This window comes from Podarcis gaigeae, assembly GCF_964106915.1.
Source record: "Podarcis gaigeae genome assembly, chromosome: 17".
Taxonomy (NCBI): domain Eukaryota; kingdom Metazoa; phylum Chordata; class Lepidosauria; order Squamata; family Lacertidae; genus Podarcis; species Podarcis gaigeae.
In genome coordinates this window covers 26338242-26355987 of record NC_139694.1, presented here as the reverse complement: position 1 = coordinate 26355987, position 17746 = coordinate 26338242, and the positions used below count along the sequence as shown (strand labels likewise).

At 40.8% G+C, this 17746-nt stretch overlaps 1 protein-coding gene across 3 annotated transcripts in view; it reads right to left on the bottom strand.

Moving 5' to 3' along the window:
* The window catches only part of CNTLN (centlein), a 174041-nt gene that overhangs the window by 142803 nt on the left and 13492 nt on the right, over positions 1 to 17746 (bottom strand). For all 3 annotated transcript variants that reach the window (XR_014559314.1, XM_083718417.1, XM_083718416.1), the window contains exons 2-3: positions 11127 to 11215; positions 672 to 756 (exon numbers count right to left, since the gene is read on the bottom strand). Coding sequence is in view for 2 of the 3 variants with exons in the window: in XM_083718417.1 (XP_083574543.1) it covers positions 672 to 756; positions 11127 to 11215 (174 nt within the window). In the remaining variant the exon portion in view is untranslated. The remainder of the gene's footprint in view (positions 1 to 671; positions 757 to 11126; positions 11216 to 17746) is intronic.

Sequence of the window (17746 nt, the reverse complement as noted above, 5' to 3'; positions counted from 1 at the left end):
TACGAATCAATCTGGCTTACCTGACCCAACAAGTCCTCCCCCCTCACAAATGCAAACAAACCCCACTGCAGACAACCAACCACACCCTGCCCCCCAATCCCTCTCACTACCAAGGAAATGTAATAAACAGATAGAAAGAGAACCTACCCAACTGATGCTGACACAAAACCACATGTACACTATATAAAATAATATAAGCCTCACCACACCACCTCTCCTCTCCCCCCTCTTCTTCCCCAACCTGATACTGTACTCAACACTTATGTCTCACAACAAATGTAACTGATTTGTAAGAAAGACTATACAACCTGAAAAAAGAGGCAAGGTATATGTACCTTTGTAAACCAAGAAAATCTTTAATAAAAATATATTTTTAAAAACAATGACAGCTAGTTTTACAGGAGCTGTGCCTTGAAGAAGAATTAGAGTGAAATGCTCTTGCCAACTTCATCAGCTGCTACACTTTCTTCATCTCTAGGTTGAAAACTGGGAATGAAAAGTTGGAAACTGGAAACAATATGGAAATACAGTAGGGTTCAGGGAGCTGGATAAGCTCCAGAGCCCTCTAGTAGCTCTTTACACTTTAGGAAACAGAACTCAAACAATAGGGATTAAGCCAAATTAGAAGAAGCAACATTATTCTCACCTGTTAGTTTAAATATAACACTAACCTGTTCCAATGTCTGTATTTTGTTGTCTTTAACTTGCAAAATTTCTAAAACCTTCCTGTCCTTGAGTTCAGCTTTCTGCTTTTCTCTAGAAACAACAAAAATATATTGACACTTATTAGTCATAATTTGCTGCTAATCATTTGAATTTTTCATGTCCTGATAATGAATGTCATTTTAAAGCATGGGAAATTAAATTATCTGAGGCTGACAGCCCTTGCAGAATTAATCATGGAACATATGGCAAGTGACAGCAAATTTTATCTGCAAACAACTAAGACAACTTTATTCTAAATGAAGCAGCATTTATGATACCAAGTCTAGATATGCTTACTTAAAAAAAAAAGATATATGGAGTATCTTGCAAATGAAGCCTTTTTTATGAGCACTCCCCCGCTTCCTCATTATTGATATCAATAAAATCTGGGTTTCATTTTAGGGATATAAAAAGAGCAACAAATTGAGGACCATCGCCATTTTCCCACTGGTAAATGCAAAAAGTTATATTGTGCTAAAACCGTCAACAATTGGTAAATTCAGGGCTGAGATGTTTCATTCCCTAATGATTTATTCTCCTCAGTCAAGTTCCAAATTGGCAACCATCCCATCCTGTGTATCATAACTTCAACTAGGATGATAATATGGGAACAGAAAGAGAAAACAAATGGTGCCAGCTTCTCAGCTGCATTCATCAGGTTTGCTGGTTTACTCTTCATTTAGTTACTGCAACCTGTTTATACAGTTCTTAAACAAATCCTGCAATCAATTGTGCCTCAGGAGTTTGATTTAGTTGTGGGTAATGTTTGGAGGAATTGTAAAAAAATTCCAAATGAAGACTGGCCAGCTGGACAAAGAGCATCTCCACCTTCACAGTTGTCATTTCTCACCTCGCAGTTGCGAGGCAATAGTTTAGAGACCTGCTCCGTTCACTGATGGAATCATAGAACTGTAGGAAGGGACCCAAAGGGACATCTAGCCCAACCCCCTGGGGATGCAGGAAGGGTCATCTTCTGGCTGAGGGGGAAATGAGCTCTCTCGCTTTCATAGCAAGCTGTAAACCTGGGGGGTAGCAGGGAAGCCCCATACAGTCATACCTAGGGTTACAGACGCTTCAGGTTGTGCGATTTCGGGTTGCGAACCTGCCTCCCGTATGGATCATGTTTGCAATCCAAGCGTCTGTTGTACAAGTAGAACGCCACAAATTAGATATCACTCCCAGTGTCTAACAGGGGCACAAATGAGAATTCCAAGAATGTATGTACATTCCATTAAAGAAAAGGGAAAAAATTAACACCTTGGGGGGGGGGGGGGGAGTTCCTTCGGTAAGCAGCCTTTAGTAGAGTAGTTGCAGTACAAACTAAGTCAGAAATGTGCAATCATTGTATATACTGTGTAAATGCTCCAATTTTTGCATACAGTGGGTGCAAGTAGATGCTGCAGCATAAATTAAAAACCTGGTATAGAATTTTATCACCAGCTCCTCCTGGTGGTATAGGATAACTTCCAATACTCATTACAGGGAAGGTCCCAGAAGAGGCGCTAAGTAATATTGCTGTATGCTTCAAGCTACTAGCATATCATTGAACCCACTGCTACATTTTAAGTATGATAAACGGGAGGAAAGGGTAGAAGCAGAGGAAAGGCTTGCTTATAAAGGTAAATGGCACAGTCGGAAAAAAATATGGTTGATTCAATTAATATACACTGTACATGCCTACAATACATTAAAAAGTGTTCGCCCAAATAAGAAAAAAACATAATTCAGGCACTGTCAAAGAGTTGATGATGATCAATGACCGAGACAAACTCCAGTTTAGCTAATTAGAACCACTGATGAGCAATAATGATGTGAGCTAAGAATATTTGCAGACTTCTTTAGGATGAAAAATGGAGTGAAGAGAGGCTGTCAATTTGTACAAGTTTTAAGCTCCAATCACTTTTCCCACGAGTACCGCCTATTTTAAATGTTTAACAGAGCTGTATTTAACCACATGGATTTTTCACAGTCAGTTTTCACCAGCCACCGAAAGCCAAAAAATCTGAGAAATTATACTAAACCATTAACTAACAATTTTCTATTGCATATGGCCCACGCTATATATTATACAACATGACAGGACCATATTTTCTGGGATTTGGCCCATTTTTAATGAGTTGTCAAAAATGAAATATTGGATACGACGAGGAAGCATTTAACTACGAATGAGGTGTGAAAATAGAACCTGCAGTTTCTAAAAAACCGCAAATATTTTCAAAGGTGCCCTGCTGAAGTTTATAAAATATTATCTTTTCTATAATAAATATGCAAAGCAGTGGTGTTGAAGAGAAATTATGGGCAGGAGGACAAATAGAGATCTGTGGTGGAAATCAATTAAACTTGTTCATAACACAAAGTGAAACACAGAGAAGTCAAAAGCTATGCTATTTCATATTACTGTAGCAAAAGTGTAAGTGATAAAAGGCAGTGGCTACAACCCAACGAGGCGCCAACAAGTGTAGAAGGGTTTGTTTGTAATTTCTCTCCCAAAGCCCCCTCTGAACTGAAAAGCTGCATTTTGAAATGCCAACACAATGTTTGGGTTTGTCAAAGCAGGATGCTGAAAAAAGGAGTCTGAAGGCATAGGAGACAATTTAGCTTAGGCAAAGTAAGTGTGGTCTTGAGCAATGCCTAGATGGGTGATGGACTGGGCCCTATGCGAGCCACTCTAGGAATACAGGAAACGACCTTACACCAAACAAGGCTTTACCTTTTGTGTAGATCACAGTTTATTTAGTTGCTCGTTGCTTTTCTCACATGTACAAACAACCCCACTTTGACAACCTCAACTGCTTTGGACTGCTCATGGCACTTCCCATTCATTTCATTGAGTCTACTCAAAACCCTGTGTTACTAGGAAACCTTGCTATTAAAATGAATGGAGATTGTGCAGGTGAGACTTGTGAGACCATTTAAGGATACCAGAGCTCACATATACACATATGTGTTGCTTTGACTATCCTTCTCCCACCACCGTCCACAAACAGACACAAGAAACTTCCCCAGAATTTCAAAAGCAGTTTACGCTACGGCAGGATCTTGCTGATGGTGCCTCCTGGTGCAGTTTACCTTGCAGAAGTGACAATATATTTCATTCTCTCCCACAGGAAATGAAGGCTGGGAGGGTCAACATTTCTCTGGACATAGGGCTTTGGAAGAAAGCCTTCAGCGCTTCCTGAACAGGAAGGGTGGGGGAGACAGTGAAACTGGTTGTGTTCTCTCCATCCATAATTCCACCCCACTTCAGTGACTCTGCCAGCATAGTGGGGCTTTTGTGGCATTATACAGCCCCTCAGCCAGGAGATCTCAAGTATAGGGTTGCATCTAAACCTCCATACATGCTAACATGTGTGAAAAATGGAAAACGTGAGACTGCCAAACCAAATTTTACATGCCGTTTTTGTTTTATTTAACAACCTAGAAAGCCTAATTTGCAAAGTATTAAAATATCTGAGTCTCCATATCAATTATTTTTATAATGAAAACATTTAAAGAACATATGATCAATATAAATTACATTTTTCTAACATCGCTTAATTTAAAATTAAGTAACTGCTTAACTGATTATGTCTTTGCTCTGTGCATTATTTCACTACATATTGCTTTGTCTACTAGAGAAGCTTGATTCAAGGAAAGAAATTGTCTTGTACTTGTAAACTGAATGACTAAAATCAATCATGATTTTTATAGCTATGAACACAGATGACTCTTTATGCATTCCTGTACATTGTGGAGGTTGTGGCTTAAAGTACTAAGCTGAACACTTTAAGTATCATATTTCTTTCTTAATTTTGAAAGCATCTTATCATATAAAATGCACAAGTTTCTTACAGTGCTCAAAATATCAGCACTTCAGAACAGACTGGTCTAACATCTGCACATCACCAGGGTTTCCCCCAAGGATTTTTAAATGATGCCTGCCTGTGCTGAATAAAGTGCTAACTTGCACCTTGCATTTCAAACTGTGTCCTGAGCAGCCATCCAGTTGGTACAACACCAGCTGAATTCCCATAGGCCACTGTTCACTCAGGCTTGACTGCAATTATCATGTCAATATTTTGTGCTCCGATATGCAGATATGCACACATGCAAGCTGCGTAATACTTTCTTCTCCATGGAATGTTGACTTATGTTCAATGTTCTGAGAATTTTTAATGAAACAGGGTATTAAACTTTCATCAGTTGTGGACAATCACAATTATTTGACCTTAGAGGCAAAGGTTATACACCTCGACACCCCACTATTCTTTTCTGCATGCCAGTCAGCGATTGCGTGATCTGGCTAAAAACAAAATCCTTGTTTTAAAACCTTTGCTGCTATATGTTCACTTAAGAAAATATTAATCAGCTTACATTAAAGGTTTTAGAGTGAGAAAGACCAGGCATTTACATTTTGTTTTACTCCAATCCACATCTATAGCATAATCTTATAGTTTAAATGAGTGCCCATATGCTAAGCGGTCTATGACGGTGCTCTGTATGCCTTGATTAACTGAGGAAGGAAGCTGATAAATGACAAAGTTGCATTGATTGAATTACTCTGTCTATTGGCAGTATAATCAATGAGCATTGCTAAATGATTTAATGCAAACAAGTTCATTTGATATTGCCACCAGAAGATCAGATATAAATCACTTGATGTTTAAATCCTGCCATGGTGTTATATTTCCCCTCTAAATAGAACACTGAAGAAGGCTGTACAGACAATGTAACACACAGCCTCAACTCAATGGGGGAAAAATATTATGGTTTATTCCACCTTCACCAGTCTGAGCCCAACTGTTGTAGTCCATGCTGGACATAATCCACAATCCCTAGAGGAAGCTGACACTTGAAACCAACATAAATGCCCTGCTCATGAATTTAAACATGTAGTTACAAGATTGGCATTATTCCGTAACAGACTGGAAACCCAACAGACCAAGTAGTTTTAAAACAGATTCCGGTTGCTTAGATCTTTACCCATATGTAAGTGAAGGAACGAAAAATTATTTTATAACTTATAACTGAAACAGAGTAAAGCTTCACACATTTCTTTAATAAACGGAAGCACATTAGATGCACAGGGCAATCTCTGCAAGCTGTCTGGATAAAGGAACTTTTTAAAAAGCAGGGTGGGGGGAACCAAGATATGAATAGCCAAAGCACTGCACAATGTCACTGCACAACTTTAAGAATATTTGCTCTAGTATTTGGCTTAAAAATATGTAGTTAAATTCATTAAATTATTGCTCTGCCCCCAAGAGTTTTTTAGTTTTTGTTTTTTTAGAGGGGAGTTGGCCTTGCATGGCAAAATCTCTATTCTGATCCAGAATAAAGAAATTTGTTACTTGGGAATATTCCGATTTAAGGCATTTGCTCACCCAAGTGAATGATCCATGTGTAAGCCAGAGGAAGACATGTCTCCTCCAGCTGTTATGAAACAGCAGAAGTTCATTATTAGGTCCTTTTTCATATACGACATTAAAATGGCCACTCCCAACAAGACCAATGTCATTTTATAGGAGGTTTGGAAACTTATCGGACATCATTGACCCTTGCACTCTTTGTCACTGTGGTAACTTATGTGCATGAGTTTTCAGGGTAATTCTCTGGCCTTGTCTTCAAAGTAATTTTTTTCTTCTTTAATTCATTTATATACCGCTTTCTATTTTTTAACAAGAAAATCTCCAGGTGGTCTACAACCTACGTTAAAACATCAAATAAAACAATCCAGAAAAACCACACACAAAAGAAATACAATACAAAGTATACATTCAAAGCAACATAATTAACAGGAAACAAAAATATTATCTTAAAAAGTCAGGGTTGTTTGTTTTCACAAACATCAGGAAGAATTTTCTGATGGCAAGAGTTGTTCGACAGGGGAACAGACTCCCTTGGAAGGTGGTCGCCTCTGCTTCCTTGGAGGTTCTAAAGCAGAGGTTAGATTGCGATCCATCACAGCTGCTTTAGTTGAGATTCCTGCTTTGTGGAGGGTTAGACTAGATGGCCCCCAGGCTCCCTTACCATTCTACAAAGATTCTATGAAAAGGAAGCAGAGCCCCCACCCCAAGTCCTAGTAGGACCAGGGTCTGCTAGCAAAAACTATGTATGTGGGTCATGCTTTCCATTTGCTTCTGATTGGAGATTTGTCACACAAGTCAAAAACTATTGCTTATAGGCCCCTGGCATATCATCCGGCCACAGAAACCACCTAACCACACAGCCTCCAACTTCCCAGGATTCATACGCATTCAGACCAGCACTACATTTGGACCTTAGGTCAGAGCTTCCACAGTGTCTTCTGATTCAGATGTTACGAAGAAGTAGAGTTGCAGGTCACCAGTGTAACCATGGCTGTGTGCTCCAAAATGTCTAGTGACAGCTCCCCAGTGTCTCCATGTAGCTGTTAAATAGCATTGGAGTGAATGTCCTGCGGAACCCCATAGCACAGTTGCCATGGGTCAACAAGCACTCCTTCCCCCAATCCTATTCTCTACACTCAACTGTGCAAGTAGGAATGGGATGACTGCAGTACAGTGTTTCTACACACCATCCTACACAGCCAATCCAGAAGCTGCTGAGAGACTGAGTAACAGTAACACGGTTGCATTCCCATTGGCTTTCTCCCAATGCAGCTCATTCCATCCAGGCAATGGAAGCTCGTTTACTCCCCAAACCTGGCCTAAACCCAGACTGAAATGAATCTAGATAATCAGGGTCATACAGGAACACTTGAAGTCGCTCCGTCACCACCTTTTGCACTATGCTCTTGTGCAGGCATGTGTTAGGGATGCGGGTGGCGCTGTGGGTTAAACCACAGAGCCTAGGGCTTGCCGATCAGAAGGTCGCGGTTCGAATCCCTGTGACGGGGTGAGCTCCCGTTGCTCGGTTCCTGCTCCTGCCAACCTAGCAGTTGGAAAGCATGTCAAAGTGCAAGTAGATCAATAGGTACCGCTCCAGTGGTAAGGTAAACAGCATTTCCGTGCGCTGCTCTGGTTCGCCAGAAGTGGCTTAGTCATGCTGGCCACATGACCCGGAAGGTGTATGCTGGCTCCCTCGGCCAATAAAGCGAGATGAGCGTCGCAACCCCAGTCGGTCACGACTGGACCTAATGGTCAGGGGTCCCTTTACCCTTTACCTTGTGCAGGCATAGGCAAACTCTGGCCCTCCAGATGTTTGGGACTACAATTCCCATCATCCCTGACCAGGCCAGTGCCCTGTTAGCTAGGGATGATGGGGATTGTAGTCCCAAACATCTGGAGGGCCAGAGCTTGCCTATGCCTGCTCTTGTGCTTTCGCACTGGCATCTGGGTAGCCACTGTGAGAAAAGGATGCTGGACAAGATGGACCACTGCCCTGATCCAGCAGGCTCTTCTTCTGTTCTTACAACCATTGGTTCCAGGTGGGTCACACCATCACCTCTATAAGGGCAGCTGGCACCTCCCCATCACACAACGGCATGTTCACAACACCCTGGGCACCCTGCTCTAGCTATCTTTAACCAGCCCAGGAAGGGCGGGTACCAGGGGAACATATGGTCAGATGGACTGTTTCATTTATCCTGTCCACTTTCTCACTCATTAAAATATGCTGAGTTTGTGGGAAAACATTGATAAAAGGTACTCAAAATAGCTTAAAAGTTAATTTCAAAACTCCGTACAGTTGGCTTGCTCCTTCTAGAAACATTTACAGAGCAACAGAAGCATTTCCAGGTTTTTACCTGATAAACACAGGTATTCAAAATTACTGATTAAGTGTTTATTTGTGCTTAATTTTATCAAAAAAAAGTTTCAAAAGGCATATGAACTAGAAATAGCATACCTTTTTTTTTTTACATAATTCAGAGATCAATAGTATTTAAAGTAGTTGGAAAATACACTAACATGGATATACTTTTACAATGGCTTGTTTGAAAATACCTGGAGGCTTTAACATATCCCAAAGGCTTTTCTCATTTGCACAGTAAAGATATTTTTTGTTTGTACCTGAATATTAAAACAGAGAATGTTATTACAGTCACCAGATAAGAACTGCAACGAATGCTGAAAAGTGAAATCTATTTTGTGTATCTCAGGAATCAACGCTACAGACAATGAGGTTCCAGTTTCATTTTGAAATTTTTAGGGCAGTTCAATCCCTATTTGGGAACATGAAAGAATTCTGAAAAGGAAAAAGTTACTTTCTTCAGTTGCAAAATATTTCCACATCAAACCAGTACAAAGGTATAATTCCCCAAAAGATTTTTCAACTGCACAGCTTAATTATCATAGTCTCATAAAAATGGATATTTAAAAGTGTTGCAAATAAGTCTACTGAAATATTAATTGGTTAAATAAAAACAATTAGACTAAATAAAGAATGCCTAAAAAAGACAGGCCTTTTTTTTTGGTGGTGACCATCTCAGGTATGGAAACATTAATATAGGGCCAAAAAAAAAATCCTAATTTCATGTGTACATTAAATAATGGGGTCTGAACAAGCACAATGAGATCATAGGGTCATAGAAAATAGTTCAGTTACCCAAGGTGCAGCAACTGTGAAAAGGGCTAATTTGGTGCTAGAGATCATTAGGAACAAAATTGACAACAAAAGTGACAAGGTTCATGACCGTTAGAGGGAGGTAAACCAGTACAGTATGCTGGTTCAGACAATGTGCAAACCAAACCGTGGTTCAGCTCAGCGTAGTGCAGCAGAAGAGAGACCAGGGATGAGAAAGGAGCCATAACCTCTTCTCTCAGAGCCCATACATTTGAATTAAGCTATGGTTTGGTTTAGCATGATGTGTGAAGCAGGCCAATGTCTGGCCCAAATTCACCCCATAAGATTCATAGTTCAGTGGGATTTTGATCTCAGATTTCCCTAGTCCTAGTTCCACACTTTACAACTATACCTTATTGGTTCTCATATTATTTTTTCATACCTTATTGGTTCTCATATTATTTCTTCACTCAGGAAAAAAAAGGACTATATGTTTTCAACAATTAAGGTCCGTATATTTAACAAGCAAGTATTCCAACATCTCAGAAAGTGGCATTCTTAAGTCATTTTAATGATGGTGGTGGTGGTAGTGGTATTTATTTATATCCTGCCATGTTCCCTGATGGGAAAAACAATTATTAACAGAATTAACATTATATTCGTAATGTATTTTTGTCAGTGTTTGTCCTTTGATGCTATGGTCTGTCGGCTACGCAAATAAAGTCTATTCTTCTATTAACAGAATTAAATCTCTCCCTCTATATATAATTACTAAAATCATACTAGATGACACTTGGGATTCATTTCAGCTCTAGAGTTCTATGGTTCAATAACAACAACAACAACAACAACAACAACAACAACAACAACAACGTTTTAAAACCAACTTTTGTCACTTTAAAATTTTTATAACGTATCTAAAACAAAGTATCAAGAGATGAATGCTATGGCTACAACATTTATCTGGCTGATAGGCTAGGATAAATCAGGTCAAAACCTTCTGATCAACTGAAAAATTAATCAGGCAGAAGATAGATAGATAGATAGATAGATAGATAGATAGATAGATAGATAGATAGATAGATAGATAGATATAGATATAGATATAGATGATAAGATACACACACACACACACACACACACACACTGCAAATGGCAAGTGTCATCAAAAAGTATTCACCCTTCGCTTACACAATAGGAGTGCTTCTTCTAAGATGAGATAGTAGAATGATGCCTGCTGTGAGAGATACATGCATCATCTTACCTTCACCCCACAACTGATTTCTGTCTTTAGACGTATTGTTGATCATATGCAAATTCAATTTAATTAATCAATCAACTAACACTCATGAAATTTATGGACTAAGATTCCTTTAACCAAATGGCAGCCCTAAATATAACTAGGCCTGTCACCTTCAATAAGTCAGCACTGATCTCCTGAATACATGGAGAACGGAGTTATTCAACTGTATTGTACGACATCATTTCTGCCCTCTCTGTATGGCCAGCTACCTAGGGCAAACCCTTGTGATTTTAAACAGTTTCCTCATATCTGAGAAAGGAATGATATGTTCAGGCCTGAACATGCAATATCTAAAATAAAGGGCAGTCAGACACAGCATCCCTGCGTGCATGAGCCCAGACCTTCCTGTGTTGAGCACGAAAAGTCTGAAGCATTTAAACGGGACTATAACTCTCCATCCAATGGGAGACTGTGCTTTATCAATGTCTCAAACTGTGCAGAGTTTTTACCACTATTCAAGCAAATCTAGGCAAAAGCCTACATGGGAAGGTCAATGTTAATGTGCATGAGGATGAATGAACACGAGGATGTTTTGGCTGCGGCTTGCATGTGCACCCTGTCCTCATTCTTAAGCATTGCATGTTCAGGCGAACACTTGAACATGACTATAATTAAAAGAGAAAACAACACAAAGAGAAAAATCGCCCATACTCACCTTTCGACAACCATACTGACTGCTTGTGTCAGATCTGGGTTTGCGACCTGAAGACGTTTCCATAAAGACCACACAAATTCTTTATCAGCCTAATAATACAAACATAAAATGAAAGCATGAAACATGTTGACACTACATTATAAGCCATACAAAACCTCTACTACATGCAGGTCCTGGTTACCAAACACAATGTGTTCCTGGAAATAATTCATTCATTCACATATCAAGTCCATGGTTTCCACTGATTCCTATGGGAACATTTCTAATCAAGGATTTGTCCGATCTCCCCCTGCCCTACTCCAGTTTCTTCATCCCCATCATTTCAGTTCCCTACATCATTTGCTGAACCCATCCCACTTCTTTTAACCAGTCTATCTCCCAAGAGTCTTTTTTATTTTTATTTTTTAAAAAGAGGCATTTACAAGACTTACAAGGTAGCCAGATGTAGAAAAGCTACACCTGCTGAAATTCCCTCTTAAATACAAAGGCTAAAGGTCTGTCTGCTTTTGTGGTGGGCCACCATACTTTGCCTGCCCAGCATTTCAGCTTACTCCATCCCCAACAATAAATATCATTTCTTAGAATCACAGACATCCTAAGGATTCTAAGTTCTAATGGCTAGGAACTCAGGAAGGCAAGCAACAGGGCACATCCAGCCAGTGTGGTGTAGTGGTTAAGAGCAGTGGACTTGTAATCTGGTGAACCGGGTTCAATTCCCTGCTCCTCCACATGCAGCTGCTGGGTAACCTTGGGCTAGTCACACTTCTCTGGAGTCTCTCAGCCTCACTCACCTCACAGAGTGTTTGTTGTGGGGGAGGAAGGGAAGGAGATTGTTAGCCACTTTGAGATTCCTTAGGGTAGTGATAAAGTGGGATATCAAATCCAAATTCTTCTTCCTCTTCTTCATATGTATAGAGGGCATGAAAAATTTGAATATCTGAACTACGTTCTAACTGAAAATACCCAAAATGTTTGCTATTAAATATTCTTAATTTTATAAGAAGCATTTGGACTAATAGAAGTAGTGATATTAGCTGGCAATTGTTCAGAATAAAACATCGTAAAGGCTTTTTATAAAATTCCTTGCACAATTAGCCATCTTGGTAAGATGGCTCTCTAAACGGTTTTGAGAGCCAACTAATTTTTTTCTGAAGCAAGACAAAACCTCCCGTCTGAAATTGGCACAGCAGCCCAGCTCTACAGCTGTCAATGCCTGGGATATATCAATCTTCAATGTACCCAAGGACTGTTCTGTCTACTCTGCGTATGTTAACGGCACAGAGAGGTCAGCTGAGGTGTACCTTGAGCAGCTGAGAACTTATCTGTGCAGGACAGAACACAGATGTCATTCGGAGGTTCCCTCAAATTTCCTCATTAAAAATAAAATTACCCACACTACCACTGTGTGTCAGAAAGAGAAGCTGCTCACTTTGGGAATGTGTGTGCAGGCTGGAAAGAGAGATGTATAAAACATAAATATTTAGAGTGCTTTGGGAACTATATTGAAAGTGAGATGCTCTTCCCAGTGCAGCAAAGGATCTGCAATGATTGCAGGTCAGGCCTCGCACTGGAAAAGTGACAGTTATGAAAGAGAGAGACAATGGGATTGTGCTTCAGTCAAGAGTGAAAATAATTATACCTCATCATCGTCATGTTAGCAGACATATGGAAATGCAGAACAACCCAGCCTCTGATCCCTGCTACTATTGAATACGGTCGTGTCATAATAGGAACAGAGCAGATCCCTACATGCAATATTCAGACATATACCTTCCCTCCCGCCCCACGAAAAGCCCATACGCTATGAAAAGGTAAAAACATCAACATTTATTTAAGACTTCAGTTTAGTACTGTAGGACTATTCAGCCCTCAGCATTTGAGCCCTGGCCTTGAAAACATTTCAGGAGATGCTCACCCTAGACACACATTTTCCACACTTCAGATAGCCGACACAAATTCTTCTCGTAAATTAAAACTGGAACACTGTACTCTTTCAGTTGAAAAGATTTGAGTGTCAGCACCAGAATGACTCGCCTTCAGAGAACTACACACATGCATGCAACACAAACATGTTTCTGTGGTGGTCCCTATTCTGAGTGGGCCTCTTGCAAGAACAGGTAATTCTACTGTGTCCAATAACACCAAAGGAGGACGTGAGAAGAGGCCTGCTATAAGGCCAAAGGCCCATCTAGTCCAGCATCCTGTCTTGCAGTGGTCAACCTGATGCCCAGAGACCTTACAAGCAGCACGTAAGTGCAGCAGCTCTCTCCCTACTTGTGCTGCCCAGCCTCTGGCAGTGGAGGCAGAACACAAGCACCATGGCTAGCAACCTCATCCTCCATGAATGTGTCTAATCTTCTTTTAAAGCCACCCAAGTCAGTGGCCATCACTGCTGTTTTTTAATACATACATACATACATATAGATATAGATATAGATATAGATATAGATATAGATATACACATACAAAATACTGTAAAAGTAATAAGTGTAACCAAAATAAATGCATGCAGATAGAAAAAATAAAATGGGGTGGAACAGGGGGTTTAGTGGGCTGTTCAATTGAGTTAACATAGGGAAAAAGGCTTATACCATGTTGAATAAAAAATAACTGCTTTAAAGAACCGTTATGGACTCTCCGTTTGTGTGTCAAATATTCAGGCAGTGCAATGTCCCATACTTGTGCTAGCCACTTCTCTTGGGAAGGAGTTGGACTTCCAATGGGAGGTCACCAACAATCTGGCTGAAGCAAGAAGCATAAATACAAGAGGTTTGTGCACAATGGGCTCCTACTTCTCACAGGAGCAAATTCCCTAGTTTAGCTATGAACTGTGTGAAAAAGTACTTTTTTGCCTGTCCCAAATCTTCCAACATTTAGCTTCATTGGGTGGTACCAAGTTCCATTGTTACGAGACAGGAAGGAAAAACTTGAGGTATTTTTTCCCTCTCTCGGAAAACTGAGATGTGGCAAAATTAGCCACTGGCTGTAAGAAGGGGGGCCAGAACAGAGATGGGAAATCTTGGGTCTGCGGGCAAATGCAGCCTTCGAGCCCTTTCTCTCCAGCTCTTGGGATTCTCCCCAGCCCGTGGCTCAATTGACAAACCATGAGCTTTCTCCACAGGCCACAAATCACAACACCTCCCTCCTTGAATCCTTCTACCTGGCTGGAATGTGTCCCTGTATTATGAAGTTCTCTTGTAAAGAAGGCAAAACTTGCTGTTTTCCTTTTACATACATAATTCAATGGTGATCAAATATTCAATCTCTGGAAAGCCCCTGCTTCCATTCAGTACAGTGCAATTGTTATTGGTTTTTGTTATTTTGAATTTCCTGGCATGTTCTGTATTTTGTACTTTTGTACATCAAATGTTCTCTATTTTTATGTTTTGAATGTCTGCTGTAAGCCGCTTTGGGCACAGCTCATTGTAGAAAAGTGGTGTATAAGTGAAACAGACTGATCCATCCTCACTGTATACATTGCAGCAGCCTTTGGCTATTAGCAATAAACTTGACTGGCTGACTGACCCATCCATCTTGCCTATCTGAATGAAGAAATGGAAACGTGTGAGAAAATCTCTTAGTTTCACCTGGAATGTAGCCTACAGTACAAAGAGTCACATCAACTGATTCACTTTTGCCTCTTGCCCCACCAACCCTTCGAAGGTTCCACTGGAGGGAATGCAGGTTCTCACCTTGGTGAAGTTGGCTGCTATTTATTCACTTACTACCAGCAGCACAAAAATCCCTCCGCCTGGCTCAAAGTTTTGGAGCTACTGATCTAGACCAAGTGAAAAGCACACAGAGTCATGGCTATGGTGAAAAGCATTCTAAAATTAAATGCAGCTCAGAAGCACACTATTCTATCAATTTCCATTATTCCTGAACACACATACACACACTACTACTGTTTTCCTACAAGAAAAATGTGAACTGTTCTGATACTCTCTCATCAATCCGGTTTCCCGGTGTGCTAATTGAGCCAGAAGCAGAATACTGATACCTCTATTCACATAGAGACACTTCAGAAGCAGAAAGTATTATTTACATTAATATCATGCCCACACTTATTCTACTGAGGATGCCAAAGATCTCGGGAGGCAACCCTTACACACAAACACTCAGCCATGAGCTCCCTCCAGGCCTCTTGTTTTCCTAAGCTCAAAGCATCCAGGTCCCTTCATTTTTTTTTAATTTGCAGCTGCTAAGCAAGAAACCTAAGCAGCAAAGCCTCCCAGGAGCAGCATGGAGACCTTCAACAAGAGCAGTCTCTTTCAGGGGCATGCAGGCAACACTCTGTCCCAGAGCCAGCGTTAGTCCCAGGCACATAGCCCAAGACATACCCAAATAAACTAAAATTCCTGACCAAGTTGCAGTCAATGATATTCCAAGATACGCAGGAATGAAATCCAACTGGTGTCCTCAGGCTCACAGAAGGTATTTTCATCCAGGAAGTTATTCATTGTTTTATTCCATTTCTGTCCTAGCCTTCCTCCACAGCAGCTCTGCTAACACTCCCTGGTGTCAGGTGTGTGTGCAGGAGCCAGGCCCTGTAACCAGGCCTGTGGCCTTCCTAAGTTTGTTATGAAGAGGCAAGGCACGGCCGCACAAGTGAGGCCGATTGGTTACTCACAGCACCTGGTGGCAAGAGCTGGGAAGGGATATAAGGTCAGCATTTCCCTTCAGCTCTTTGCCACAGCAACACATTTCCTGCCTTGCTGTGTTTGGTACCTTGACTCCTTGCTCCTCTGACCCTTGCCTTCATGACTCCTTGCTCCTTGACCCTTGGCTTCTTGACTCCCAGCTCTCTGACCCTCAGACTCTTGGCTTCCGGACTCCTGGCTTCCGGACTCCTGTTCCTGCTCCAACCCCGCCATCTTGGCCCCGGTCCTGACATCCCCAGCCGGGACTTCGATCGCCCGTGAACTGGACCGTGACACCTGGAACTGTCGCGTATTCCACGCGGCGCTTTCAGCAGAGACGCTAAGAGTTCCAGGTTTTTCCAGTGCAGTCTTTTTTTAATGTGAGTTATATACAGGCATTTACAAAAGAAACAGTCCATACAGAGTACTTACAAACGAATACTCTCCACCACAGCACCACCACACTACAGCACAACCACCACACCAACCACACCCACTGTTAAACAGGCTTTCCTTTTTAAAACAGGTGATAGCCAATCACATTAATCACACTCCTGCTGAGTCACTCTGACCCAGCAGAGTATTGCATCATCCTGTTGAAGCCTGCAGACTTATCCAGGATCCTGCGAATCCCAACACTCCTCCTTAAGTCAAAGGCTTGAGACCTAGTAATTCTCTTAAGTCTCGAAATTTAGGAGCATCCAAACATTTTGTATACAAATCTGCCACATTACATTTTGTGTTACAGTGCTGTACCTTTAACAAATTTCTTTCCAAAGCATTTTTCACATTTCCGTATCTTATAGCTATATGTTTACTTTTGCTTTTAAAGTTCTGTTGGTTAGCAAGCTGTTGTGCAGCCATGTTGTCACTTAGCACAGTGATTGGCATTTCAGAAGGTATTCCAAGCTCTTTTGTTAGGCAAGCAAACCATTCTATTTGTGATACACATTCGCTTATGGCTGAGTACTCTGCTTCACAAGTACTTGTGGCAACAAATGTTTGTTTCTGGGATTTCCACTGAACCAGGGCATTTCCAATATATATGGCATAGCCAGTGGTAGACTTTCCATTTTCTCTGTCCCCCCAGCTGGCATCAGCGTATGCATACACTTGCTGATCATATCCTGTATCCAGCACCAGTTTGTAATCTTTTGTGCCTTTCAGATACCTTAGGATTCTTTTAAGTGCTACCCAATCTCTCTGAGCCGGGTCTGCACTTCTTTGGCTTAACATGTGCACTGCCAATGTTATGTCAGGTCTTGTCCAACAACTTAAATATAACAGAGAACCCAACAGAGAATGAAATGCTGTTGCATTCTCACATTTTTGTCCTTCTGGTTCATTTGTGTACTGGGTAGTTATGGGAGTGTCAGCCTCATTTGCCCTCTCCATTCCATATGTCTTCAGTAACTTTTCAATTTTTTCCTTCTGACTCAGAGAGTAGACTCCCTCTTCATTTCTCTGAACCTCTACTCCTAAGTAATTCTGAATCTCTCCCAAATACTTCAGTTTGTATTTGTTACCTAGGCTGTTTATAAACCAAGACACTTGCTTTTGTGCAGTTGTTATCAGACAGATATCGTCAACATACAAAAGTAAATAACAAATACTTCCTTGCACCATTGCTGAATATAAACAGGAATCAGCCAGGCTTTGTTTGAATCCCATCTTTTTCAAAGTTGTGTCTATGCATTCATGCCATAGACGTGCACTTTGGTGTAAACCGTATAGTGCCCTTTGCAGCTTTAACACCATGCTGTCTTTTTCAAGCTCATAACCTGGTATTTGCTGTAAATACACCTCGGCGTCAATAGGAGCATTTAAATATGCTGAGGCAACATCAAAATGATTAACTTTTAACCCTCTCAGACTTGCCATTGCTAAAACTGATTTTACTGTTTCAGCCTTTGCTGTTGGGGCAAACACTTCATCATAATGTATCATTTTCCTTTGTGTAAAGCCCCTTGCCACCAATCT